The 27,275-nt window shown below is 38.5% G+C and overlaps 3 protein-coding genes across 3 annotated transcripts; 1 reads left to right on the forward strand and 2 right to left on the reverse strand.

Moving 5' to 3' along the window:
* Positions 1-385: 385 nt before the first annotated feature.
* CALHM4 (calcium homeostasis modulator family member 4) lies at positions 386-9,080 on the reverse strand. Its single transcript, XM_015858623.2, has 2 exons — positions 3,326-9,080; positions 386-2,544 (listed from the first exon to the last, which is right to left on the reverse strand). The coding sequence occupies exons 1-2, from the start codon at positions 3,881-3,883 to the stop codon at positions 2,158-2,160; spliced, it is 945 nt and encodes a 314-aa protein (XP_015714109.1). The 5' UTR covers positions 3,884-9,080; the 3' UTR covers positions 386-2,157.
* A 5-nt stretch (positions 9,081-9,085) lies between these two features.
* On the forward strand, positions 9,086-27,241 carry TRAPPC3L (trafficking protein particle complex 3 like). The gene is made up of 5 exons (XM_015858630.2): positions 9,086-9,264; positions 14,315-14,412; positions 17,233-17,332; positions 25,768-25,953; positions 26,980-27,241. The coding sequence occupies exons 1-5, from the start codon at positions 9,223-9,225 to the stop codon at positions 27,094-27,096; spliced, it is 543 nt and encodes a 180-aa protein (XP_015714116.1). The 5' UTR covers positions 9,086-9,222; the 3' UTR covers positions 27,097-27,241.
* CALHM5 (calcium homeostasis modulator family member 5) lies at positions 18,522-25,165 on the reverse strand. Its single transcript, XM_015858624.2, has 2 exons — positions 24,466-25,165; positions 18,522-21,773 (listed from the first exon to the last, which is right to left on the reverse strand). Exons 1-2 carry the CDS (start codon positions 25,003-25,005, stop codon positions 21,384-21,386), a joined length of 930 nt encoding a protein of 309 aa, XP_015714110.1. The 5' UTR covers positions 25,006-25,165; the 3' UTR covers positions 18,522-21,383.
* Positions 27,242-27,275: the final 34 nt, after the last annotated feature.

Raw genomic sequence — 27,275 nt, forward strand, 5'->3', positions numbered from 1 at the left:
CTGTGCTCTACCTGGAAAGTTCAGCACCTTCAGAGTTGCTTTTAAAAGGACATCGCTGCTCTGTTAGATTAACGCCGTTGTTCAGTTGGAAACCTGCAGGGGTCAGCAGGGTATTCAAAACGAGCTCCAGGAAATACGTGGTGGGGGTCTAAGGGCAGCCGAAGGGAGCTACTGCTATAGGAATAGTCATCCTCAGTCTGAGTGAGCAAAATGCAGCTCTAAAATGATGGGTTAATTGGGGTAAGGTGATGCCAGTGTTAGCAGACACGGGCTGTTCAGTGCCGTGTGGGTTTCTCTCTTAACTTCAAATAGGAGGCAGTGCCTTATTTCATTACCCATCCATAACGTATTTAAGGAAAAGAGAAATGATGGGAAATGCACCATAATCCATCATGATACAGCTGTATTTAATACTATGGATTAACATATCCCAACAAGGCAATACTATGCACATTAGCAGGCTAAATTCACAATAACAGATAAAGTTTCTTACCCAGATTTATTATTTTTAAATAAACTCTAAAAACAAGGGAAAAACAGCAATTGGGACAAAGCTAGACAACATGAAGATTTAAAAGTCATAGTTTCACTATTAGTAAGAGGCTGACAGCTCGCTTTCTTACAAACATTGCATCATTTCATAGTGGCACTGTAAAACAAAGCAGGAAGGAAAAAGAATCACAGAACAGGTAGCAGTTAGTTTTTGTTACTCCAATCAGAGAGAAGGAGAAACTTTCAGATACACAAAGCAGCTGTTTGTCTTCTAGACTGTGCACAGTGTTCCATCTTCAAAAAAAGACAAAAAACCAAACCAACAAAAGAAACCAAAACCAAACACCAATGAATTCAAAGTGAAATTAGAGACTGTATTCACTAACAGATGCTTTGCTTTCTAAACTCAACCTAGATACCATACATATTAATAGAAACTTCAGGAGTCAAGTGGAACATGTGAGATTTGCAAAATTTTCAGGGATGTAAAATACACATTTCTCCAGTTACTCAGCATCTTCAACTTTTTTCAAGTCCATGCTTAGAAGTTTCTCAAAGGAAGTGCAAACGCACTTACCAAGACCTGCTTTTTATCATACTCTCAGCTCCTGCATTCTGCAAGGGAAAGTGCTACATGTATTTTCCTATTTCAAGACTGTTCTTTTGTTGTTGTTTTTAATAAAATCACAAGAACAAACAAACAAAACCCCCCAGTAGGTAGCATTGTGCAGCCTGTCCTATGACTAGGTAGCACACACTCTGCAAGGCAATTCAGGAAGCAATAACCGCAGCAATAATTGTGGGCACAATAGTATGACTTGAACTTTAGCATTTTCAGAGGCAAAGCAAACCTAACTTCAGAAGGATATTTCCCTGCATAGTAGGCCAGCTTATTTGTAAAATCTGACACATTTTGGGGTACATGCAAAAGGAACAGGAAACTAACCTTGCTACTGCTTCAACTTAGGAAGTGCTCAAATTCAAGCTTCCACATGTAAAGTGTCCTTTTTGCTTTGTTGTTTTCTTTCCCCTCCCCTTCTCTTCTTCCCATCCTTCCCCCTCTCCCCTTAGAACTGCTATATGATTTACCCCTCCATCTTGTGCATCTCAATTCTGCTAGAAATATCAATTGCTCACTGAAAGTTTTCATACTACTTTAGACTCAGCGTTGGTTGAGGAAGTGTTTTATATAAGAAAGTGGAAGGGGAAAAATAAAGTATTTCTGCTGGAGGTCTTTAAGACAAAGCTAGATATCTTGCTTCTACTTTATACATAGTGGATCAGGCTCATAGGATCTAATCGTTCAGAAGCCACTATTAAAGACTTTTTAACAAGTGGGAAGAGAAAGCATTTGAGTATAGCTTTCTTACCCAGTACAACTCATCCCCTTTGCAGAACTGTTAGAAAGTGAAGCTTCAGCTTAAAACAGCCCACCACAGTCAGATGGGGCATCTAACGTATGCATCCCACAGGGTTAGACACCATCACATCAAGAACAGTGTATAAGCTTCTGAAAGACTACATTAACAAAGTACTTATTTGTGTCCTTTATGTAATATGATATCCAAAATCTCCACAGCAGTTCAGGTCTAAAACGGAGCTAGACACCCCTGATTTTTCCACAAGGTGCTGGAAGGAGCTTAGAACCTCACAGCTAAGTTACGGTCAGGGGTCTTCATCAAGCTTCAGGTATTTTCTGTCTGCTGAGTCCTTGAGTGCCCAGTCATGAAGAAGGCTGTAGTCGTAGTGCTCCTCATCCACTAATTTTAGGAAGGCCAGTCCGGAGATGGCTTGCCACTCTCTAAGTGATGGGATACGGATTTCATTTATATTTTCATTTCCTGGGACAAATCCAAAGAACTTCTTCACATGCTTCATGGCATAGAGCTTGGAATGCTGGTCTGTTGCTTCATCAAAGAGCTCCTGCTCGTTACGGACATAGCTGGTCCAGTATCTGAAGTGCAGGAAGCTGAGCGGAGAAAAACAGCTTGCTAGGCAGTAAGACAGGAAGACAGTGATGACTACCACAGCAATCAGAAGCCAGCCAGCCACCTGACAGAAGCAAGCAAACAAGATCACAGCTGAAACCACAGTGGTACTTTTTGGGCATTAAAAAAAAACAGAATAAAAATCTAAGACAATCTTCAGTTGCTTTTCCTGAATAAGAAGGCTAACAGGAGATAAGAATGGCTTGTATCTATTGCCATTGCAATCCCTGACTACTGCAGACAGCTGTGTCAAACTCATTTCTTCCCATCAAGTTTAAGGAAGCCCTGATGAATAATTTAAGGATGTTGCCTCTACAGCTATTATTGTGAATCTGCAACATAAAAACCCTCTAGTTCCTAGCCCAGGTTACCTTATGCCATATTTGCAAGTAATTTTCCTTGAAGTAATAATCTTAACATTCCCCCTAGTATCTAGCTGGAATATTGGCTTCTAGAATCAAGTCTGATCTAAAAAAACAACAACAGGACTTGTGTTTGTGTAGAGCTCTCAGTCTGGACCCTTGAGTCACATTTCTTGTGCTTGAGTACAAGAAGCCTCCTGCCCTTCAGTGACTCTTGAACTTCCATTTGTCTTACTTGGTGGTGCTTCTCAATACACAAGAATGCATCTCCCAGTAGCAAGTAGCAAACTGGAGGGCCAGAAGTAATAATTTATGTACTGAACGTTCAGTTCCACCTATGGGAACAAAGGCTTCACAAAACACTAAAAAGATTTGGCAGTCAAAACAGAAGACGTTGATCCTGTTCTATCCTCACATTTAGCCTGCTGAAAAAACTGTGGTGTCATTGTTAGAACTGCAGGAGAAACAATGTTGATTACTCACCTGTGACTGGTACCGGAGCAGGAGGATCACTTCATCTCGTGCCCTGCTCAGCTCTGGTGGAACTAGTTGACTGCAAGGAAATGCAGCCAAAATCCTCTGACGTTCACTAATAGTCACATTAGGAATGTCTCCATAGTAATATGCAGAGGCATATTCACTCACAGCACAGACATAGTAGGAGCCATTTATCAGAGTGACCGCTAGCCATGTCACTGGAGCAACCAGTGCTCTCCCAGTGATGCTGCACAGTACAAAGCAGGTCAGCTTGCACTGCAGTAAGTGATTCCATGTGCTCTCTGCCAGGAGAGGAGATCTCTTGCCTGTAACCAGCCTCCAGGTCTGGTTGTTCAGAGCATAGCCAAGAACCAGAAGAATCAGTGCAGGAACGCCTAGGAAGGCCAACCCATAGATGAGGTTCTGCCCCTCATGACAAGGGCAGCTGAATGTAAAGAAAGAGAAGAGTTGCTGCCCACCAATTGTCAGTATTGCAATTATAGCATTAGCAATAACAACTTCTTTGCCTTTCAGAAAAGTTAGCCACTTTGGAAGAAAAGTCATTTTAGGTCTCACTGTTTATCAAATAGATCCTCTTAAGTCACTACTAGCTTTTAATTATAGCTAACTGATATTAATGGTAGACTACAATGGAAACAAACCAATCCCAATAGTTTAAAATATAAAACAACAACAAAACTCCAACACAACAACAATAGAAAGCCTGTTAGCCTTTCCTCTCCAATTAGTTTCTGACTCTGCTCAGTAAGAGCTATAGCCTTGTTTACTAGCTTTTATCTACTTGAAGATATTCAGTCATGTGTTTTAAATGATCCAGTAATTTCTCTCAGTGGTTTGGGGATGTTCATCATTTAAGGAACAGTGGGCTCTGCCAGCTCCTTGCTAATTAGCTGAACCTACCAATCAGTCCTCTCTGCCTGATGGAAGACAGGCAGTGCCAGCAAACTAATGACTACCCTGCCAGGGTTAATTGGTCAGCTGTTTTCCAGTCAATGGTAATTAGCAGAAGCATGGCATCAGGTTAGGAAAAAGGAATACTGAGAAAAGAGTAAAATGGATTTTTTTTACAACTATTCTTCATTAAAAACAACAACCATTGCCTTGCTAAGTGGACTGATGATGAAAGAAAGCAGCAGAGATATTTTAAAATGCTTCAACATTAAAATAAAAATGGAAAATATTCAATAAGCTGCATGAAGTTGGGAATCCCAGTTCTGTTCACGTTTAATGGCAATTCTGGTTTTGTTTCAATTTACTTTCCCAGTATACGAAATATGGTTAGCTGCTGGTCCATTAGGATTTTAGCACTTCACTTGCAGGGGCAAGAAGCTACCACGTCTCATTTACTGGAAGTACTGAACAATCCTTTATGCTATCTCCTTCAGAAAGATTTTCTTTGACAATCTATAATCTGCTGTTCATACTGTGTCAAAGTCATCTTCAGATGTACTTGTGGAAATTGCTGGCCTTTATATAGCATGTTCACAATTTGCATTTTTCAGATTTATGTATGTCTCATCAATCCCATCCTGTGGACTCAGGTAGATAGAAATTAGACGTTTTCACAGCCATTTTCTGAGCAGTGAAGTTCATGATCTGGGCTCTTAATGCTTCTTACAAATCAAGCCCTAAATGCAGGTTCATTTAAAACATGCCACTGTTGATGATTTTCTTCAGGTTGCACTTTGTCTAGGGTCTTGCTGTCTGGCAGTTCTGTCCATTGCACACTCCAGTCCAATTTGGTACTGAATATGCAAATAATTGCAAGGATTTAACTTTTGAGAAGTCTAATTGCCTGTAATACAAAGGTTTTTAACAAGAACAGGAAGAAGATCCATATAGGACATGAGGAAAGTTGTACAGATGGTCACATGCAGCTTTCTTGTGCTTTGCTGCATGATAGAGTCTGGCAGCCTCCTCAGTCCCTGTGAGGAGGAGTTGCTAATAATAATTTCCAGTATAAAAAGTAGTTTTAGCACCCATGGTCTCTGCTTGGATAATAGAAACACTCTTGTTGCCCTGGTGATGAATTTCCTGTTCTCAAGGCAAGAACCTTTTCCTTTAGTGTATTTTTAGGGTGGACATCTGATTATCTAATATATAAATGAGAGCCTTACTGATATTTGGTCCACAAAACTATGTGACACTATTACACAAAATTTAAGGTAATAGAGATATGTGATGAAACGTTTAGTATCACTTTGCTACTGCTTTTCTGGACTTTGCTGATAAGTTCTTGGTTGTTTGGGCAGTGTAGTACCATAACAGATTCCAGCACTGTCTGAATTCTTCTCAGAAACACAGATTTTTCAGTACCTTTTTCAAGTCAGTAATATCATATTTTGATAAAATTTATACCCTTCAGGTTCCATAGAACAAACTTGTGTCTTGCAGAATTATACTGAAATTGTGCTTAAAAAGATTCTTTAATTTGAAAATGTGTCTTATAAGATTCTTTAATTTTACATCAGTTCATCTTCAAATTTCCAGTAATTGCTACTGAGCTCTCTTTTGGAACGCATTTTATTTACTACGGAAGCAGGCTTTCCCACACAACACTTGTTTACTCCAGAAGAACATTAGACGTGAAGCTGAAGAGATGAACAGTACTGAAATATTCATAGTCAGCCTGAGGCTGTTGAGTGATGCAATTTATAGAATCAATTTAACAGCTTTGTAGAGCCACTTTTTTTTCATTTTCTTTCATGTTGTGCTGGAAAAACCATGCTGGGTCATCCTATTGTGGAACAAATTACAGTGTTGGATCCAATTAAGAGTTCGGGCAGCACATCAAACCTTTGAGTAGTCATCTTTGCAGAGGAACCTGGTGTCTCAAGCAGACATCTTGTCTCTTTATCTGATACTCAAGAAGAGTTAGGACTGAATATAATCCAAGATACAACAAGTTGGGGTGACAGCCAGCTCACCTCTGAGGCAAAGAGATGCTTGTAGCTGATGTCTGAGGCAAGTAGCAATACATGGGCAAAGCTTTGTCATGTTCTAGCTTGTCATTTTGCTGGACTTTCTGTCAGCTAAATTCTGCCAGGAATCTCAACAACAATAAGTGCTTCTTCTGAAGACATGAAAACTGTTCTTAAGCTGTATAGGCTAACCAAGCAATTTCTGGCAAATCATGCTCAAAATCCTTCCCAGATAGGGCACTAAAGGAAAAAATGTCAGCAGTGCCATTGCTTTCTTCTGAAACATGGCCAAAGTGGCAGCCACACTGGCCTCTGAGAAAGAGCACTCATTGTGATGAGGGAGACGTGCTCAAGTACATTGTTTGCTTGTGTTTATGTAGCTCCAAATACCACATCACCTACCTTCTCAAAGTTTGAAATAATTCAACTTTATGTGCAAAATATTTAACACAACATCTATCAAGTTGAAGACAAAGAACAAACAAAAGCCCAGTCCTGTACTGCAGAAATTTGGACCTGTCTTTGGTGGGAAATGTATTCTTATTTTGGTTTAAATAACTTTTTAAGATACTGAAAGCATTAGTGATCTTTATATTGCTCTGCACTCTGGAGTATTTCTGCCTGAGGGAAAGACACTGGACTACTGAGGAGATCATGCACTTAGCTCCACAGTTTTCAGCTTTGCCATAACAGCTAGTCTACTGTAAGAGGCAGGGGGCTGGCACCCGTGTTGATGCATGCTTTTGAACTTTGGGAGATATTTTATGTATATTTATTTCCAGTTTAATGAGAAGGGAGGGAACTGTTATTGTGCTTAAGCAACGTGCTCCACACCTAGTACTTGGAGCTGAAGGCAAAAATCCTCTCCTGACAAATGCAAAAGGGAGGCAGAGGGCCATTCTGACTTCCTCACTATTCAAATTACCTCGGATATATTCTGATAAACCTATTCTAAGTCTTAAAAACAGGTGCCAGGTGTCAGCCTCTACACATTATGTGGGGATGCAAAATCAGATAGTTAAAAATCATGGGGTGGTTTCGTTCTGATCCTGAAGACATGGTTTCAATCCACCATTGCGTCAACTCTCTCTGGAATCATTTTATTTTCAGTTTATTTGGACACAGCATTGAGCTTCATTTTCTGTAGTGTGTGCACCCTTTCAAAATATAGCGTATACTCTCTAATACATCATATTATCTGTGAGAAATTACATATGTACCTGTATGCACATATCACACATTTCACTTTCTGCTCTGTAGTGTTCCTTTGTGATTTCAGTATTAATAATGCAGGCTTAGAATAATTCATCCTTATACTCAGAACTGGATAAATAAAATGGTGTTCACTTATGGGCAGCCTTAAGTGCTTTGTGATGGTTTCAGTGCACATAATTTATGCTAATGATAATCTTTTAGAGCCGTATTTTAAAATGCTATGCAGTACATTTTCCTACAGAATACGGAACATCTCTTGCAATGAGAGACATACTCGGCACTTGTGGCCAGTTGGAGACAATCCAGGAAACAAATCCATCTCAGACTCCATTTAGAAATGCAACTGATTATCTTGAGAATTTTAATGCTGACTTTTACAATTTACTTACAATTAGATATGGAAAGTACCTACGGTATTTTCACTTAGGAAATGGAGTCAGCTTTTACAGGGTCAGAAAAGTGCCTTGAGAAAAAAAGTGCATAAAGTTGTCAACACCATCTTGTTCTGGGTAAAACAAAAGCTGCTAGGATGGCTATGTTTCACAAGGAGAAGCTAAAGAATGCTTTTATTTGTCCTAATTTTTGTTGCTGACTTATGTCATTATTTTAAACTAGCATTTAAAAAAAAAGAAAAAAAGAATTAATTCTGTTTATCCCAAATGAGCTTTCTGTGTGTCTGAAGTAATAGATGCCTGTAATTTTACCCTAGCTCTAAATCTACAAATGAATTAGAATCTCATAACTGCATGACATTCAGATCAGGCTACATATCTTTACTTGCTCTGCTGGAATTGTATGAGAAGATGAGTCCAACAAGAAAAACACAGCTACCAGGTTAATTTCTAAATTCACTAGCGACTGTAGAGTAGATCTGTGGCAAACCTCAGCTATCAGAAAGAGGCCAAATTTACCTTAGGTGAAAACAGGAAAAGAAATCCAACCTTCCTGTTGTAATGGGGGGTTTTACATGCAAAGTTAATAGCAGGCTAAGAATGATGTAAAATCCACATGAAACACTAGTAATGAAAGTGTCATTTACCAAAACTGGCAGCTGTAGCATGTACTCAGCTTACTCCTTTGGGAATCTGGATGCTCCAGCTCCATCCCACCAGTTTTGCATCCTCAGAACCACAGTGACAGTAGCACTTGTAACCTATGCCAGTCCTGCATAGGCAGACATTAACTCACTAGACTAAAGATGTCACAGCTGGTAGAGAGAGGACTATTGTTCCTGAAGTTGTAAATGATTAATTTTTTATTACCTTGTTTATCATTATCATGTCAGTGTGATTTTTCTCTTCAAAGAGAGAATGTTTCTTAGCTCTCCAAACACCAAAACCTAACACAAGCAACAGGATTAACTGAAACCTAAGAAAAAAAAATAATAATAATAAGACCTACAACAGGATTAACTGAAACCTAAGAAAAAAAAAAATAAGACCTACAAATCTCTTGTAGCTGCCCAGTTTGGCTTCCCATGGCTGTTTGCTGTGTATTTGATAACAGTCCATTCTCACAGATGGATCAGTTTATATTGTGTACAGGGTCTTGCCAGCCTCATTCCTCCCTAAGGGCTCTGTACACGTAGAGGATAGGAGGAGCATCAGAAGCACTATAGACTGCAGTGAGCATATCTCATGCAAAAGGCAGAAGAAAAGAGAGACCTTTAGGAGAGGGAAAAAGAAAATGCTGTTTGAAGAAGGAACAGTATAACCTGACACACACGTCAGGCTTTACACAAGCAACATGTCACGGCCTCCGGGAAGAAAGCAGGACAGCCACAAAATAGTAAGATGTTTTTGCTATGTGCAACTGAAATAGTGCATGGAGAAGGAATGAGCTATTACTGTATTGATGTGTTTTGTACAGAAATATTTCTGAACAGCTTGAAAGTACAGATGGGATGGAAGTGAGTTTGCCAGTATTAGACTGAGGGGCTTGCTGCCCAGAGTAGAAGGGACTGTCCTTGTTGCAGGGATCAGGAGGGTGGTCTTTTGTACCCCACTGGAGGCAGTAAATTTATGTGCTTAGAAGTGCTTAGAAGTGTAAGTGTGACACACCTGTTTAACAAACTAAAGAGATGAGGTTGCCAATAAATAATTGTATACAAAATTACTGTCTTATCAGGGGCTTAACTTTTTTTTCTTTTTTAATTATTACTATTTTTTAATTCATCCTTGATTCTGAAGACCTAAATAGGCTTAGAAAGACATGGACACAAAGTTACTGACTGTAGAGTATATTCAGAAGCAGAAGACTTAAGTATTCCAGAGAACATTAGGGTCAAAAATAGAAATGTCGGATGAGTTTATGTGTCTCTGTGTTTATGTAGTCATTAAATTAAGTGCAAAATGAAATCTGTTTTGTGTTTGGATGTTCAATTCTGCCCACATCTTTCTTCAAGAACTTAGAGCCTCAGGGCTTTCTGGGTGGTTAATGGTGAGTTTTGATGTATAAGCACAGTGGAAAAGTGGAAAAGAAGCCTCCAAGACATTATTGTAGCTATTCCTGAGAAGAAAAGAATTAGCAGATGACAAAGGTCTCCACTGGGGAAATATATATATGTATATATGTATGTATATATACGTGTGTGTGTGTGTGTGTGTGTGTGTGTGTGTGTGTGTGTGTATGTGTATATATATAAAATAATAAACTTACATTAGTTCATGGAAAAAAGATGTCAAACAAATAGATTCTTTCTCCAATAGGCTGAAAGAGTGGCCAACGATGTCAATTATGTTGTTACACTGTGTTTATGTTTCTCTAAGGCATTTGTCTTACTGCAACACTGACCTGTTGAGACTAGAACAATACAGAATCTGTATAATGTCCACTTAATGCATTAAAAAATTGTTTATGAGAATTTGCTGAAGTGTGTAATGCTATTGTAAACAGGAGTTATCACCAAGGTGACTTTAAGATACAATTCCACACCACTTAACATTTTGGCAAGTGACATTAAAATGGAAACATTTATTAAACTTCAAGCTGTTGATGCAGTGGGAGCAGGAAAGGGTTTTTCTGCCAAGCCATTCTTCCTGTTCCATTGTTTTCATTGGCATTTACTATTATTTTGTCCACTGACTATAAATAAAAAGTATTTCTTATACACCCAGATGTCACAGGCTTGCAGCATTCCTATGGATTAATTTCTGTCCAATAATTTAATGACAGTCAACCTAGTCTCTCAGATCTACAGACCAGCTACTACGCCAGCTAGATACAGTCAGTTCAGCAGTGCCGTAGATGTGATCCATTAGGATCATGACTTAGGTGAGAAGGGAAGATAACTTTATTCCGGATCAGTGAACAGCAAAGGATCCCAGTGCTTCATGTGCTTTCTATATATTCCTTTGACAGGTGGCTGTAATCTTTGCCCATCTCCACAGTGTTGCTCATGAGACAGAGCCATACCAACTACATCTTCTGTACTGAGAAACTCAGACACTGTCTTTTCATAATGGTTACCTGTGCTTTAGCCAATCTTGCTATATCATTCACATCAAATACAGGGTTTGTTTTGTTTAATGTTAACCACCTAATTTGTAGGTGACTGCTTTCAATTGCCTACTCTCTCATTACAAATTAAGAAGAGGAATGTGAGGAGACAGGGAAACCAAATGTCAATCCAGTATTCTCAGTTACCGTTTGGAGCCACATCAAAAAGAGATTTGGTATGGCAAGACTGAGGAAAGTAAGCCATAGGCCAATATTTCATCTGACTTGGCTGTGAAACTCATTCTTGCCAATATGATATATAAGTTCCTTTAAACTGCATTTACATTTCAGAGCATCCCATTGTTTTTACTTCATTTTGGTGTTCATTAAAAAAATAAAATAGAATTGCATGAACCTGTGTCATTTTTTCCCCTATACTTCTTTAATTATTGCAGTACTAACATTTACATAGCAATCTATTCCCTTTCTCTGCAGATCACACGGTGTACAATGATCTTGATGTTCTGGAACTGAAAGTTTAGAAATACAAATTTTCTTTATATATATGCACATATATATATATGTCTGTATGAAAAAAATAATTTCAGGGAAAAATCCTCTTGTTCTTCTAATAGATACCCTAATGCACTTTTATTATATTGCAGAAAATAATAAGCATTTTCATATAGGTCTGGGCAGTTCTCTACATTCCTCAAATCACAAGTGAGTGTATCTTAGTCATGTCAATAAATAAGAGCATTTCTGTGCCTGAAATCATGTCCAGCACCATGTGTGTCTCGCTCCAATTTGTAGGAGGGAGGCAAGGTTCTTTGATATGTGTATACCCGGCGTGAGATTAAGAAGCAACGGTTCAAATGTTGGTCCAACCAGTTTATTAAAGTCCTAGGCGTTTTTAGGGAGACGGGGAAGGGAAGGTAGGCGATAGGGAAAGTAGGAAATATAAGCAAGGAGTCTTTGCAGAGAGCAAAAGAGATAGTCACCACCGTGGGTCCAGCGAGGTACACAGTAGGTTCGTTGATCTCAGGAACTCGTCTGATCACCGCGGGGGACAGGAGACAGCCAGGGAGCTCCGCAGCAAGCCGGTCCCGGGGGTTCTTCCGACGAAGTTTTCCCCTCAGGGAATTCTCCGTCAGAGGTGTCTTCGGGAGTTTGTCTCCAAAGTCCCCAGTTTAGCGAGGGCCTTTTATCCCCCGTTTGGCGGGAATTTTCCTCTTCAAAGTCTGAGAATTGCAGCTCAGCATTTTTTTGGGGTGGAAATACCAAACTTCTGAACAAACAGGCAAACACTTCTTGAAAGGTGATTTACAAAAAGCTTTTGTGATATTCCTGGCCACGGATGAGCCAGCAAGGAAGGAAGAGGGGGTCTCTGTTGCCGGACACAAGCGTTATCGCCTTCTGCAGTGGTCCGCTCCTTCGAGCAGCACCCCCGAGAAAGACTGCTCTTCCTGTTTCTGTTTACCCTTGCAATTGTAAGCAGAAACACTATGGCACATTGACGCCCACCATCCGCCCTCCAGGATACTGATCAGTTGTCAGTCAGAGTCTTATCATCAGGAAGGCCTCATGAAGCAAGCTTTGAGACAATAAAAGAAAACCAGTTCTGTCTTTCACAATGTGCCATGTAGAAGAATTTATCCTTCAGTCACAGTTTTCTGGTAGCAACTGAGTGATGGAGCAGTTGATGTAATTTTTCTGTTGTTAACATTATCTGTAAGTAATGTCCAGCAGTGTGTTGAAAACAATTCAGATAATTTTGGTGACATTATTTTAGTCATTCAGACCAGTCACAGAATCACAGAAATGTAGGGGTTGGAAGGGACCTCTAGAGATCATCAATTCCAGCCTCCCTGACAAAGCAGACTCCCTAGTCCAGGTCGCACAGGTAGGTGTCCATGTGGGTCTTGCATATCTCCAGATAAGGAGTCTCCATGGCCACTCTGGGCAGCCTGTTCCAGTGCTCCGTCACCCTTACCATAAAGAAGTTCTTACACATATTTATGAGGTAATTTCTAGGCTTTGTGGCCATTTCCCCTTGTCCTATCACCACACACCACTGAAAAGAGTCTGGCCTCATCCCTTTGCCTCCTGCACCTTAGATATTTATAGACACTGATCAGATCCCCTCTCAGTCTTCTTTTCTCAGGGCTAAACACACCCACGTTGCTCAGTCTTTCCTCATAAGAGAAGTGCTCTTTATAATCTTTGTGGGCCTCTGCTGGACTCTTTCCAGAGATCCCTGTTTTTTGTGTATTGGGGAGCCCAGAACCGGACACACCATTCCAGTCAGCACACTCCTGCCAACCGTACCTGCCTGCAGAGGAACTGCATAAGCAAATGATGGCCATAAATCTGGGCCAGAAAATTTGCCTAAGACTACTTTGGAAAAGGGGGACCCACTTGCTAAATGAAGGGAAAAACATAAATCTGTATATTTATCAAATATGTATGGAAATTAGTTATGATGTTAGATAACTGACATTACATTTCCTAATGCAGACAAATCCTTCAAAAGAAATCAGTGTTTCCAAATGTAGGTAATCAAGTCTTTTTCAGAAACTACAGGCTTTTACCCTCTGTTTGACAGGATACGAAACTTCAAAAGCAGGCCACAATAGCAGCAATGCCTATTTGCTTGCTTATGAGTGATGGAAGTATTATCACAATGCATCTGTCTGGGTATTTGGAGAGCTGGTATTGACACTAAGTTAGAGTGGCTCTGTGTGGAGTCAGAAGTTGAACTCTGTGGTTCTTGTGGATCCCATCCAACTTAGGGTGTTCTCTGATTACTTGTAAAGACTTGTGAAAAAGAAAAAATGTCAATAGTATTGATTCTTTTCTTCTTTGTTTATAGTTATTCTTTATACTTGTGCTGAATTACAGAAATTTTCCATTATTCTGAGCTAATATTTTTTTATATTTACTAATCTTTTTGGAAGGAAATCAGCTGATGATCTGAGTCAGACCAATCATACTTTAGTGAAAGAATTGGAATTTACTGTACACATTTTTTTTTTCTTTTTAATTATAAAAGGAGTAATAGCTCCATTCCTCATATATTCTTCCTGCAATTAAATGCAAAAATGTATCTGATGAAATTAGCTATATTTCAATAAATGGTTTTTCTGACCAAAAAAATCCCTGTACATACTCAAGTGATGATCAAGTCATCCTCTGCCATGGTTAAATCACGGACTTCTGTGATTACATGTCAGTGGACGGAAGCTTCTTTATTAATATAAATGGAATTTGTAAATGTTTGTTTTAATATAGTAGCAGCTCAAAAAAGAAACACACACACACAAAAAAAAAAACCAACACAAAACAGTGAAAAATTTGATTATAATTTGTTTCATTTTCAATTTCTGACTTTCTCTTGCAGAGCAGAGAACTTTTTGTGCTCACATACGGGGCCTTGGTAGCCCAGCTGTGTAAGGACTATGAAAAAGACGAAGATGTCAACAGTTGTTTAGACAAAATGTAAGTACTGCATTAAATATTCAGCCTCCTTGATAATGCAATTTGATCACCTATATATTACCATTCAGCTTTGTTTCTCCTGTCTTATGGGTTCCAGCACTGTCAAGGATTACAGACAACCTGTGTGTAAAGTTAAATATTCTGTCAATAGAAACATTAATTTGTGAATTATGATGAGCAGTTATCTTTAAATTTCAGAAGAAACGCATCAGGATTTTTTTTATTGTTTTTACATGTTCTTTGTTAACTTCTTGATCAATTAATTAATAAAATAGGCTTCTAAATTTCATCCATTTCCATGTACTAATCTTCAGCTTCTACATTGACTCTTCCACTCTTTCACATACATGTCATTTCAAACTACTCAAGCTTTTTGCTTTTCACAGGTGTTTCCAAGTTAACATAGAATCATAGAATGGCTTGAGTTGGGACTGATCTCAAAGATCGTTTTAGTTTCAATCCCCTGTTGCTGGCAGGGGATTGCTGGCCACTAAATCAGGCACCAGATCAGATTGCCCAGGGACTCATCCAACCTGGCCTTGAACACATCCAGAGATGGGACATCAACAAGTTCTCTGGCAGTCTGTTGAACAGTGCTTCACACAGCCTTCTTTTGACTTCCCCTCACCTAAAGTAGTTTTCTGACTTGGACGCTAAGAAGTAATAATAATTCAAAGTTGTAGGAATTTGTTTTAGGTGACCAAGTCAACAGACTTCTATAGCTAACACCCCTCCTTGAGGGGTATAATTCAGATCTCTCGCTTGGGTGCTCTACTGGATTATGGATGCTTCACTCTTATCTAAAAGGTTACAGTGAGGTGATAGTCCAATAGTTGTCCATGGAAGTAAGTAAAATATCATTGATCTGATAAAGAAAAGAAATTTGTTCACAAACTGTGAAGAAACAACATCCCTCAAATAGTTATTTGATTTGAAACCCTCATTCAGCTCTAATAGAAATCATACATTGAGAAAAGGATAAACAAACAAAACAACACCACAAAAGAAGACATTTCTGACGTTATGGTAGAAATTAGGAAAGGCTATTTTTGAAAGGTGCATAGATGTATTTTGATTCTTGTGGTTTTGTTCTTACACCTGTCTCTATAAAATCTTTTTATCTTTCTCACTAAATAGAAAGACTTGATAAAATATTGACAGATTTTATTGCTGCAATATGAACAGTTTTACTACTGGGACAACAGAAACAGCCTCACTTTGGGAGGAAATATTGTAGCAGAATATTGCGTGAAGATCTGTAGCAGATGGGAAAGTTCTGGTCTCTCCCTCTGTATAAGTGCACATACACAATCTGTAGTGAGACGAATGTTTTTCACTGTATAGTTGCCAAATTGCTGCTTGTAAATTTATTATTCTTTTAACTTTGCAAACCTAATGCATAAAATTTGAAAATCTGTGCATCACTAATGCATGCCTTGCTAACTGCTGATTACTTATTTACCAGCCTAATTGATATTGATATTTATGTGATAAAAATTTCATCATTTTCTGATGCATAACATGCTGCAGTTTTGAACCTCATGCTGCCAAATGCCACATTCCGTCTTGTCATCACATTGAACATCAGATCACTCTTTGGCTTCTTTTCAAAGATGTGTTACAAAACCAGTAAGAAGCTCCACTGACTGCAGCCTGCCATCTTGAAGGTGTAAGGCCCCTGGCACACAGGAAGAAATAAAAATATCCACATGCATGAACATGTGAAGATCACTAAAATAATTTCTGAGTTTTTTCAGATATTTTATGTGACATTTCTGTCAATTGCATAAACTTTGGTTTTTGTTCCAAAAAAATGATTGAAGTGATAATATTTATTATTCACTCTGTGCAACTACTGACTTCTGTTAACATGTAAGAGCTAGGAATTAATTTTTGTTTAATAAAAATCGTCATTGTTTTTTTTTTTTTTTTTTTTTTTTTACCTAATTTCTCTGAACTTGCAGTATTTTAAATAGAAAATAAAGGTAGTAGTGCACTGAAACTGTATATTAAATATCCACTTCTGGATTCATTCTCAACCATTAGATGAAGGGAGAAAATGTGTTAGAGGGGATTGTGAAGGAAGAATGAAGACAGAGATGAAAGGATAAGAGGATAAAGGAAATAGATATTTGCCAAAGTCCATGCCAATGCATGTACAAGTGCTGTGACTAAAAGGGACTGTTGCTTTGTTCTTTTCCACAGAGGTGGTGTGACATAAACTCTGAGGATTGCACAGGAATGGAGAAATCCTGTTCTGTGTTATCCTTTATTGACAGAAGAGTGTCAATCAGCCTTCACTTGTATATTATTTATGTATATTTATATTAATTTATGTTAAATTTCTATTAATATTAATATCAATATTTATATTTATATGAATTTAACATAATTTTATATTTATATAATATATATAATGATTATATATAAATGTGATAAATATTATATTTATATTAATATTTATGTATATTATGCTCATTCATATAATTTCTAATATATGCAAATACACATATGCAAGTGTATGTAGACAACATTCGCATTATGCTTTGCTTGCTGGGGATATCTTGCTTAAAGGAGTATAGTTCCCTATACAACTACATGAACTATGTCCTAGTGTGTTGTAGAATATGTTAGAAAGAAGAATCTAGACTACAAATTCTGATGCTCTTAAAACCGTTCATTTAGAAGCATGTCTCTTTTGTTAGTTTTGTTTGTTTGTTTTTGTTTTTTAATGGAGAAAGAACACAAAACAGATTAGGAGGATGACAGGTGGGAAAGCTATCCCTTTTTGAATGCTAACTCTCTTTGTTCTCCCCTTAGGGGTTACGGCATTGGCATAAGACTGATAGATGATTTTTTAGCTCATTCAGATGTGAAACGGTGTCGCAGTTATTCTGAAACGGCAGACATGATTGCACAGGTAATTAAGATCTATGTTCTTCAGAGCTTTGCTATCCTCAGTTGTCTTAGCTTTACTTTCTCTATCAGTTTGCTCCATAACAGTGTTACTTGCATTTTCTGCTATGTGAGGATTGTTTTACTTCTACAGTCACACCCATGCTTTACTTGTGTGAAATATAGCTTTTATGTACTATTTCACTTCAGCTTACTAGCTCACAGAGTTTCTTCTTGAGAGAAGATATCAGTCCCTAAAGCACCAAAACATAGAACAAAAACTGTGATGCTTAATGAGATAAGAATTTTGCAGTTGGTTATGATAATGGCAAGTTTGCTTCTGGGTCATCAGAACCACAGTACTGATTCATGTTCGTAGTAGTTTTGTATCTGAGTCGAGGACAGTATGAGAATCTGAAAGAAGGTTGTGGTACACTTTAAATGCTGACTGCATGGATTTCTTGTTTGATGTTAAGCAACATATAATCCCATAGAGTTGCAAGTCACATTTTCAAGAAACTGTTCTGTTTGTTTTTCTTCATGTAGGCTCATTTTGATGAAGAACCTATATATTCATCTAAACATATATTCTTTTTTATTCTAATTCATACAGGTGGAAATGAGGAAAATTTATAAATGTAACTTTTGAAATGGTTTATTTATTTCACTTCTCTCTCTTTTGGAGTCCCAAAGAAAGACTGAGAGGCCTTTGTTCTACTCCTAGGGAAGCTGTGCATGGTAGTTTTAAAGGAGTTTCTCTCCAGGCAGCCTGGCTTTAAAAAGTTATATAATAATATAATAAAATCTCATTTCTTATTTAATTGTTGAATTACTTATGTATGCACATGAATCACTTAATTACTTATATTACTGAGACAGTTAAAAAATCTGCACTATATAATTTTCAATTTTGCCTTCATTTTGTGCTCTATTACACTGCAAAGCAGCTGCTGAATTTGCATAGTTTCCATGTAAGTCATCTTTTGCACCAGAAATTTTAACAACAGAATTTTGAAAGATTTGTCATACCATAATTCAAAGCCCAGATGAAACTAAATCAAAAACATATGAGGGCCTCACACATTTAACTAGTCATCGTCCTTGTAAGTAAGGCTTAGAATCTGAGCAGCAGATAGCGGAAAAAGAGGTAAGATAAATTCACTGAGAAAACTGTGATGGGAAGAAGTGAGTAAATTGGAATACTGAATGTGGAATAGAAAGAGACCAGATGCTTCCTGTTTATTTGTGGACTCATTTGACAGGCATCAAAGTTAATACAAAATCTAAATTTTCTGAGAGAAAATGTCAATTCTGCTTCTTTTTTTTGATCACTTTGTTTTTAATAGTATTGAAAATGATCTTCTGTGGCAGCTGCTTAACTTTAATTCTGTGACAGCGTTGATACAAAAAAGCTTTTTGTGATAACTGATTTAGGAATAGAGTTAAATTTGCCAAAATCAGATTCTTTCTGAAAAAAAATAGGTCAAACTGTAATTTATTTTTGCCTGTTTTGATAGAAGTATTCCAAGAACCACATGGCAATTGCATTAAATCACAGACATTTTGGAAGTAGAGCAGAGCTAAAATAACACTGCCCTGGGAACAAAGTTCACTGAGATACTGAGGCTCCAACCAGGCACTTGTCATAGTACTCGGCACTCAGCAGCTGTACTTCCAAAGTAGAGACCATGCTATGAGGCACAGGGAAAAGGGAATGCAGAAGCAGCAGCCCCCTGCAGCTGGCTAGCCAAAACCATCAGATCTTTCATGCCATAGGGCTGTTAAGTGCATCTTGCTCTCAGCAGACCAGAACAGAGGGTTGATAGCTGCAGCCAGCATCTCCTCACACTCTCAGTACAAATCACCTGTAAGCATGCAGCAAAGGGAGAGTGAGGGGAGTGCTCCTTTTCTACCTCCTGTGGAAGAAAAATTGTCCGCTTGGTCCTCCCACCTTTCCCTCCTCTTCTACACATGCTTTAACCTTTGTTTCCCAGATCTTACTGAACAGTAGAGAACCCATCATTATGTCAACCCAACCTGTTCCTTATATAAGCATATCAGCTTTTTAATCTACTTAGTGCACTCTCAGTTTCGTCCTTGCTTGCTCTGGGTTTCTTTGGTGCTGGTGAGGTAAACAGACAGCTTTGGGAAGGAAAATTTAGCAGAGGAATAGAAATGATTTTTCTTTCAGTAGGCCTGAAGTAAAAGCCAGCATTTGATTCTTTTGGAAGGTTTTGTCTCTTCTTTTAAACTGCATATAATAAAGATCATCATCTTCTGCAGGATACAAAATCCTACAGGATCAGTATGAGACTGATTGTACGAATGTCAGAAGAAAATAAGTAAAGAGAACAAATCAAAGGGAATCATAGAATCATAGAATAGCTACAGTAAGAAGGGATCTTAAAGACCATCTAGTTCCAAACTCCCTGCCATTACACCAATAAAGCTTAGTTTGTGAATAGTTTTCTGGGTGAGATCAGAATACCTGTGATATGGGCTTTTACAAACAGCATCCTTCCTGTCTGTTGTAATCACACATACCCAGAGCTTCGCCCATGCTCTGGTTATTTTCTGCCATGAATTTAGTGAAGTGAAAGGCCATAGTTCTGTGACAACCTGCAGGTCTGTCTCACTGTTGCCAGACCTGCTTGCTGTCATGACTTTCATTTTGGCAGGCTTGCCTCTAGGCTTTCAGCTGCAGCATGTACACTGAGGTGCATAACATAACGTAAGTCTGCTGCAAAGTGAGGCAGCTAGGATGAAAAAAACAAACAGTAAAACTACTCAAAGAGCAAAAAAACTTCTTAATATACAGAAAAAAACCACCAAAAGAAGTCTAAGTAAATAGTGGAACTAAAAAATTAATGGTCTGTAAATGCAGATAGATTTTTTTTTTCTCAAGAAACACAGTGAGTATGTGAAGAGCTGGGTAATGCATATTGTTTTGTTGATAATAGCCTGATTAGAGCTGTGCAAAGCTATGATTCTTTGCAGACTCAGGGAGCCTGGCAGTAAAATCCTGCATAAAAGCCCGCTGAGTAATTTCAGGGAGAGGAACTTGGCAGAAATGTGATGCCTTTTATATAGCATTTGCAAAGGCTCACGTACCCAATGTGAGAACCATGTTGTACATTCCACGTGAACGAGGCGAAGCAGAAATCTATGGAGTGAGAAGCCTTATCCACAGCAGGGACTTTGCCCCACCTGGATGACCTGCTTGCATCTCTGGCTCCAGACACAATCACCATTTCCTAGGATGTCAAAAAATATGAAAATCAGTCCTCTGCAAAAGTATTTTCTCATCTTAAAACACGGAACTGTCTTCCAAGCCCTCTATCTTATCCTGACTGCAGGCCTAGTATTCATTGGTGGTTCTATGCAGCATTAGAAATGCCCTTCAAAATTATTGGTACCTAAAAGTTTGACTGCAAGATTTGTCCCAGTAATTACTTGGTATCTCACTGTGAAGTGAAATCACTGTTCAGTGTCCCCCAAAGACATCCCAGTAATAAGGAGGACGGGTTATCAAGGAGACCATCTGTGGTGTTCTACATGCAACAGGAGACCAAAGACACTGAGATGCCCCGAGTAGCCAAACATCTCTGTGTCTCAATACTTCCTGTAACTGGAAATGATCTGGTAGCAAAACCTTTACTTTCTGTGGACTGTAAGAAAGCAACAAACTTCTATTATTGTGTCCACCCATTTCAAATTGCATTGCTTTATGATAGCCATTTGATTTATACAGGACAGGTGTGCTCTAGCATCTTTTACATAGGATATTGTTCAAACCCTCTCAAAAGTCATTATTCAATCCTTTTTGCTGTTGTCTCTTGATCTGGAGCCAATGATATCAGCAGGGCATGAGCCTGAAGCACTAGTGAGTACTGCAGTCTTCACTGTTGTTGAGAAGTAATTTCATTTCATCAAAAAATAAAATAAAATGCAAGTATGAAACAGGGACTGAATGTAATCATGAAGAAAAGGGCCACTGTGAAAGAAAATATACACATTAAAGAAGCTAGAAGTATGCTATATTAGTGCAGTAGAAAAAGACTGAAGATATATGTGATCTATGGTATTTCCCTTCTGTCTACGAAGTCATATGTTGTCTCTCTTTCCTCACTGACTTCTTTCTGGCCTTCTTCTACTAGCCTGTGAATTGTGCTGTAATGCTGTTTGCTACTGCTGAAAGTATGGAGCTGGGAAGCATCTTCCCATGCCTGAAAAGCTGGCAGGGGCATAACTTCTGGCTTGCTGTTCTCAAAAAAACACTTCAGGTTTCTCTCGCTCAGCTTGGTGGCATACAGCTGGAAGGTCTGCTCCAGTTGCTCCTTCTCTTTCTCAGCATACACCTTCCAGAACTTCAGCTGGAGATGGCTGACTTTCGACTGGCAGCTGGCGCAGCAAGTGGTTAGCAGGGAGAAAACAGCCATAGCCACTATCACACACCAGCCTAAAATCTGGGAAAACAAAAGAAACAGGCCTCAGGTTAAAGTGCGAACACTATTTAAGAATGTCTGTCAGAGTGACTGTGCTTTGTACAGTGGGCCTGCTGCTCTTCTAGGAAAGCTACCATGTACACATCTTCCCAGTTTTCATTTGTTGACTGGCATTTGTGTTAATGAGGCTGACACATCTGAATGAAAAGGAAACAAAAGTCTGGACTGAGGCTTTCCTGTACTGTTCATTTTGATGTCTGTTTCTCAGGAAAGTGAATAAAAGTTGCTCTTGAGGTAAAACTCTAAAAAAAAAAAAAAAGATAGCTTATACTAGAGGCTGTCTGCCCACCATGAGATAGGCTTTGCCTCAATTCTATGTGATCCCATTTTATGATGAAGGGAACTTGGATAACAACAGCTGAATAGACCAGTGCAAATGCAATGGCAAATTCAGGGACAGATGAATTCAAATTAGACCTCAGCTACAAGACCACACAGAAAGAAAAAATTAAGAGGAATCTAAATGATCAGTCAAATAATGCACCAGCTGAATAATGTTATACAGTAAACGGATTGGACCTGAGGGCAAGTAATAACATCTGGACAATGGAGAGAGGATTTTGATGAGAATTTATTGCAAAATATAGTGATCTGGCATGTAGCATATTGGAATCGCTCGCTGAATACTGCCACATAGAGGGAGAAGTGCACAGGCAGAATATAAAGTCACCGTCTCTGGATGGTAAATGAGTTTCTGTCACTTGAGAAATTAAACAGAATAACTCAGCAAGAATTAGGATTACGATGCAGTTCTGAATTGTGACTAACTAAAAAAACCACAATGGATAAGTAACCTTTTTCCCAGCTCAATCAACCTTTTAAACTTTACATATTCTTAAATGTGTTGTTTTGAGATTTCATTAAAAACAACAACAAAAAAATCCCATGTTTTAGCATAAATTAGTTAACAGGAATATATGTTTTAACATTAAAATCTTGACATAAATTCTTCCTCGTCTGTTTCATTTCTTTTTTTCTAGGAGATTCACTGAAATCTAACCCATTCCTGTGAACGTTTTTTGACTTTTTGACTTAGATCAGCCCTTTGTAGAGGAAAATTATTTTTCATTCCAAAACTGTTTTTAAATGTTCTTGCTCAGTTCTGTGACTGGAGAGAACAAGAGAAAAAGGAAATAACATACCCATCAGCAGGTCTGCCTTGGCACTGAAACAGAGCACAACTCTTTTACACACTGATTAGAAATAGTTGCCATATTTTCAGAGGTCCCTCAAGTTTTTTTCAGGATCCCTCAAGTTCTTTGTAGCTACTTCTGAGTTTTACTAAATAATGTTAAGAATTTTTTAAGGGAAAGAGTAACTTCCATATTTATAGCAAGGAATAAGGGTGAAAAAATATGTGAGCAACTTTTTCTGTGGGATGATTTCCTTTAAGGAGAGCAGAGGTGTGGATGCAGGTTTTTCTTACCTAATGCCACTGTCACTGCCAGCAGCTTCACCTGCCTTTTCCACTGTGATGTGCAAGATTTGCAAAACATGCTTGTTTCCAAATGAAGGGACAAATTCCAATGTGGAATAAATCATTTAATTTTCAGAGACCCATATGAACTGGAACTGATTTCCCATGCACTGTCTTAATGGGGATGACACAAAAAGCTGCAATCTGCCTCATGGGAATTCTTGAATAGATGTTGGAATAATAACTCCTGGTAAATAGTTGTATTTAGCCAATGGAAACATGGGAATTTTCCCTGGGGGAACAGGGAAGTCTGGCTAACTATTATTTTTAGGGACTATTTTAAAAGAATGATTTTGAATTATTTTATGCATTTTCTGCTCACTTCATGGTCTCCTATTATCTCTTCCTATTTGCCTGAGGAAATGAAAATAAAAACAGCTCCCAGACAGGAAATATTTCCAGATGAACACAATCATCTAATAAAAACTTACTGGCTCCACAGAATGCTTCTTGACATATGCTGACAATAATCTTTCCATCATTTTTCTATAGCATTTTTTTCTCCTTTCCTTTATTTTGTTTTCATCTCTAAATTTATTTACATTGCAAGACAATGAAAACAACTGTAATGCACAAGTATAGCAGCATGTAATCTCAGCCTTGCATTCTCTTGTTTCATTTTAGTGTTTCTTTCTTCTTGCAAGCAGGACAAAAAGATGCTTTCATCTGGCATCATAAACTTGAGAAATGCAAACAGAAATAAGTTATCTAGACAGTGAGTCACAAATCTGATTTTTCGGTATTTTCCTACTGCTAACGATCTAAGATTTCCTTATGGTACATATAATGATATAAATGATATGATAATAGGAGATGATTGTTATATGGATTTGTAGTGTAACAAACCATTCAGATAGGGTAATACCTGTTGATTTGAACTACTAAACAGTCCGGTGCTGTTCTTTTTTTCAGAGCTTTTTTCTTTCAGAAAACCAGCTTTAAACTGTCTGACTTTACTGATCCTTACTACAGTGGAATCCACATCCCCATGCCCCCCCGCCCACCCCTCTCCCCAGAGACAGGTCGTTGTTCAAATGGAATTAAAATATCAATTACTGAATTTTACAGGGCTGCATTGTGACAAAACTATATGTAAAGCCAATGGTTTTAACACCTTCCTTAGATGATTCACAGCAGCAGTGCGAACTTCAATATCTTCTTTTTTGTTTTTCTTACCTGGGAGTGTGCCTGCAGTGTTAGCTTGAGTTCCTCACTCTCTGAAAAGGGCATGGTGCTTTTGTCACAGGACACCTTGTACAGCTCCTCAAAGCACTTCACAGATTTGTTGTGGCAAATTGCATCTAAGTAGGCAGGATTTCTCAGGCCACTCATGGCACATTCATAAAAAGTCCCGTTAAGCAAAGCCACAGAAAGCCACATCACTGGGGCTACCAGAGCATTTAAAGTGATTTGTCCAAAGATGATGAAGAAATGGCAGATATTCCCTTTGGGGAATATTTTTCTGGGGTTCACCCAGCAGCCTGTGAAGAGCTTCCAGGTCTTATTATTCAGGAAATATCCAAAAACAAACAAAAGTAAAGCTGGAGAGAAGAGAAAAGCCAAACCATACTTGAAGTTTTCATTGCTGCAGGGGCATCTGAAAGCAACAAGAGAAAATGCACGTTCACTTCCCAGTGTCAGCAGAGCCATAACGCTGTAGCCAATAGCAGTTCTCCGGTTCATAAAGAATTTCAGGATTGTTCGGAAACCATCCATGTCTGATACTCACCAAAGAGGCAAAAAAAACAAAACAAAACTTAGCTTCAGCTGGAGCAGCCTGTGGCTGTGTGTTTCAGGAGAGCTCTCCACAGACAAAACAGCTGCTGTGAACCTGGTGCTTCAACGCCGCCTGGGTCACACAGTGATCTCAGTAAAAATGCACGCATATGGGACCTCTCTACCAGCAGAGCAGATGTTGCATATTTAAAGTAATACTAACCAGTAGAGGCAGAGATGCAAATCCCGCCCTGTTATCAAATACATCCCGTAGTTTTACTCTTTCTTCTTTTGTTTCAGTTGTAGTTTCATTTATTTATTTATTTATTTATTTAGGCTGCACATGGAGAACTGAGTAAACACACTTAACAGTTACAGGAGTTCCTGAGCAGTGATTATCAAAGTTGCTGGCAATGTAGGGCAAGGTAGGGCCCAGTATAGAGCTAATGGCTCCAGAAGAGCATAACGACACTGTGAAAGCATGAGGGAATAAAATACAACTTTTTTTATGGGGCTGTAAATACGGGAACATCAAGTAAAGAACAAACAGCCTTACAGTGTACTTCTCTAAAGTATCACATAACTCCAAATTTGTGATTAAAGTAGAACACAGAAGAGATTAATCTAGTATGATCTCAAGACTAACTGCTCCTTACCCCTGCTTTCCTGGAGCAAAATTAGTCTGCAGAATGTTGTATTCTAAAGTTTCTCCTCTGGTTTGTGCCCAACAGATTCAAGTGGCTGAGTATCCTCCTTTTGCAGGTGGCTTTCAAGATGTACTTGGGGGTCACCCCCAGTGTGAGCTGCAGTAGTGCTGCAGGAAATGAATTCTCCTTAATCCTGGACAAAAACCCATTAGTGGACTTTGTGGAGGAGCTGCCAGCGGAGCGAGCATCCCTTTGCTACTGCAACCTCCTCTGCGGAGTGATTCGAGGTGCCTTGGAAATGGTAAGGAAGCACACGTGCATTTTCTCTGTTCTTTATTAACGTGCAGAGGGGCAGGAATGCTACACCTCTTGCTCAGATAACTGAAGGAAGCTTACCAGTATTAAATTTGTTTCTCAGATTTAATGTCTAAACTGAAATTGAAAGGGTCAGGCTGATCATGAGGTCAAGAAGCACACAGGCTGGCTCACTAAACACAGTCTCAGCTGGGCCCTTTTTCAAGGCTGGTGGGACAAGAAGCTAGCTAAAAATAATAGGAGGAGCCAGCGTGCTGTGCTGGACTTGCCATTTGTTCCTCAATCCTATTTCACTTTTTCTGCATAGATATTATTGGTAAAAACATCCCTGACTCTTTCCATCCTTGATGTGTGAGAATCAATAAAAATTTCTCACATAACAGCATTACAACTGCAGCATCATGTGAAAGAGAGAACAGAAATGAGGATGCAGAGAACAAAAACAAATAATCAGAAGTATACCGGATGACATCCCCAATCATTCAAGGCTTTTACAAAAGAATACACAAAGGCCATAATCTGAATGTCACTGAGCTGTAGTACTTCTGTGCCATTTTCTGGATGATAACATTTGGGCTGCATTGTGTTTTTGTTAATAAGTATATGATTTGTCACATCTTATGTTTCAAGAAATTGAAAGTTGTGTAAGCATTATTTCTGTAAATCAGTCCCAGAATCATAGTATGTGATATATATATGATATCTGACCAATTTACAGAAGTATTAATAACTTATGTAAGTGATCAGGAGATTTTGTGATCACAAAATCAGATCTTCAGTTCTCAAAGCAAAGCAAAGCACTGGAATGATGGTTAACTGATTAACATACGCTAATTCTAGTGTATGTAGGCTTCTTTTCTATTAATTTGGTCTGAAAATATATTTTTAAAAATCGTGAAATCTGTTTTTTACAAAACCTGTAAAAGAGGGTCCCCTTGTGGTAAGAGAGAGATGAAAATGCTGTTACACCAGAGGAAGGAGACAAACTCAGTACTTCTTTGCTTCTTCCTAGGTACACTTGGCAGCAGAAGTGACCTTCCTGCAGGACAGGCTGAGGGGTGATGCTGTGACAGAAATAGGAATTACATTTTTAAGGAAGGCTGAAGACAAGAAAGCAAAGAAGAAATAAATGAAAGAAATGTCAAAATAAATCTTTCTAAGGGATGCCTTAGAACTTTTGTTTCTGAGGATGAAATGCAGGGTAGAAATGTTTCCTTAAGTCATCTGCACCACCAGATGTTGGAGGGGTGAAGAAATCTGGAAGGAAAAGATGAGGTCAGAGCAAAAATCTTAATCCTCCTGGCACAG

The sequence above is a fragment of the Coturnix japonica genome, chromosome 3 (genome assembly GCF_001577835.2).
Source record: "Coturnix japonica isolate 7356 chromosome 3, Coturnix japonica 2.1, whole genome shotgun sequence".
NCBI classification, from domain to species: Eukaryota; Metazoa; Chordata; class Aves; order Galliformes; family Phasianidae; genus Coturnix; species Coturnix japonica.

Bases quoted from the DNA above. Each gene is read 5' to 3' on its own strand.
- CALHM4 (XM_015858623.2), bottom strand. From the start codon at position 3,883: ATGACTTTTCTTCCAAAGTGGCTAACTTTTCTGAAAGGCAAAGAAGTT. The intron at 2,545-3,325 runs GTGAGTAATCAA...TGCTTCTGTCAG, and splicing joins TGCTCCGGTACCAGTCACAG to GTGGCTGGCTGGCTTCTGAT.
- TRAPPC3L (XM_015858630.2), top strand. From the start codon at position 9,223: ATGTCACGGCCTCCGGGAAGAAAGCAGGACAGCCACAAAATA. The intron at 14,413-17,232 runs GTAAGTACTGCA...TTCTCCCCTTAG, and splicing joins AACAGTTGTTTAGACAAAAT to GGGTTACGGCATTGGCATAA. The intron at 25,954-26,979 runs GTAAGGAAGCAC...GCTTCTTCCTAG, and splicing joins TTCGAGGTGCCTTGGAAATG to GTACACTTGGCAGCAGAAGT.
- CALHM5 (XM_015858624.2), bottom strand. From the start codon at position 25,005: ATGGATGGTTTCCGAACAATCCTGAAATTCTTTATGAACCGGAGAACT. The intron at 21,774-24,465 runs GTAAGAAAAACA...TTGTTTTCCCAG, and splicing joins CACTGCAGGCACACTCCCAG to ATTTTAGGCTGGTGTGTGAT.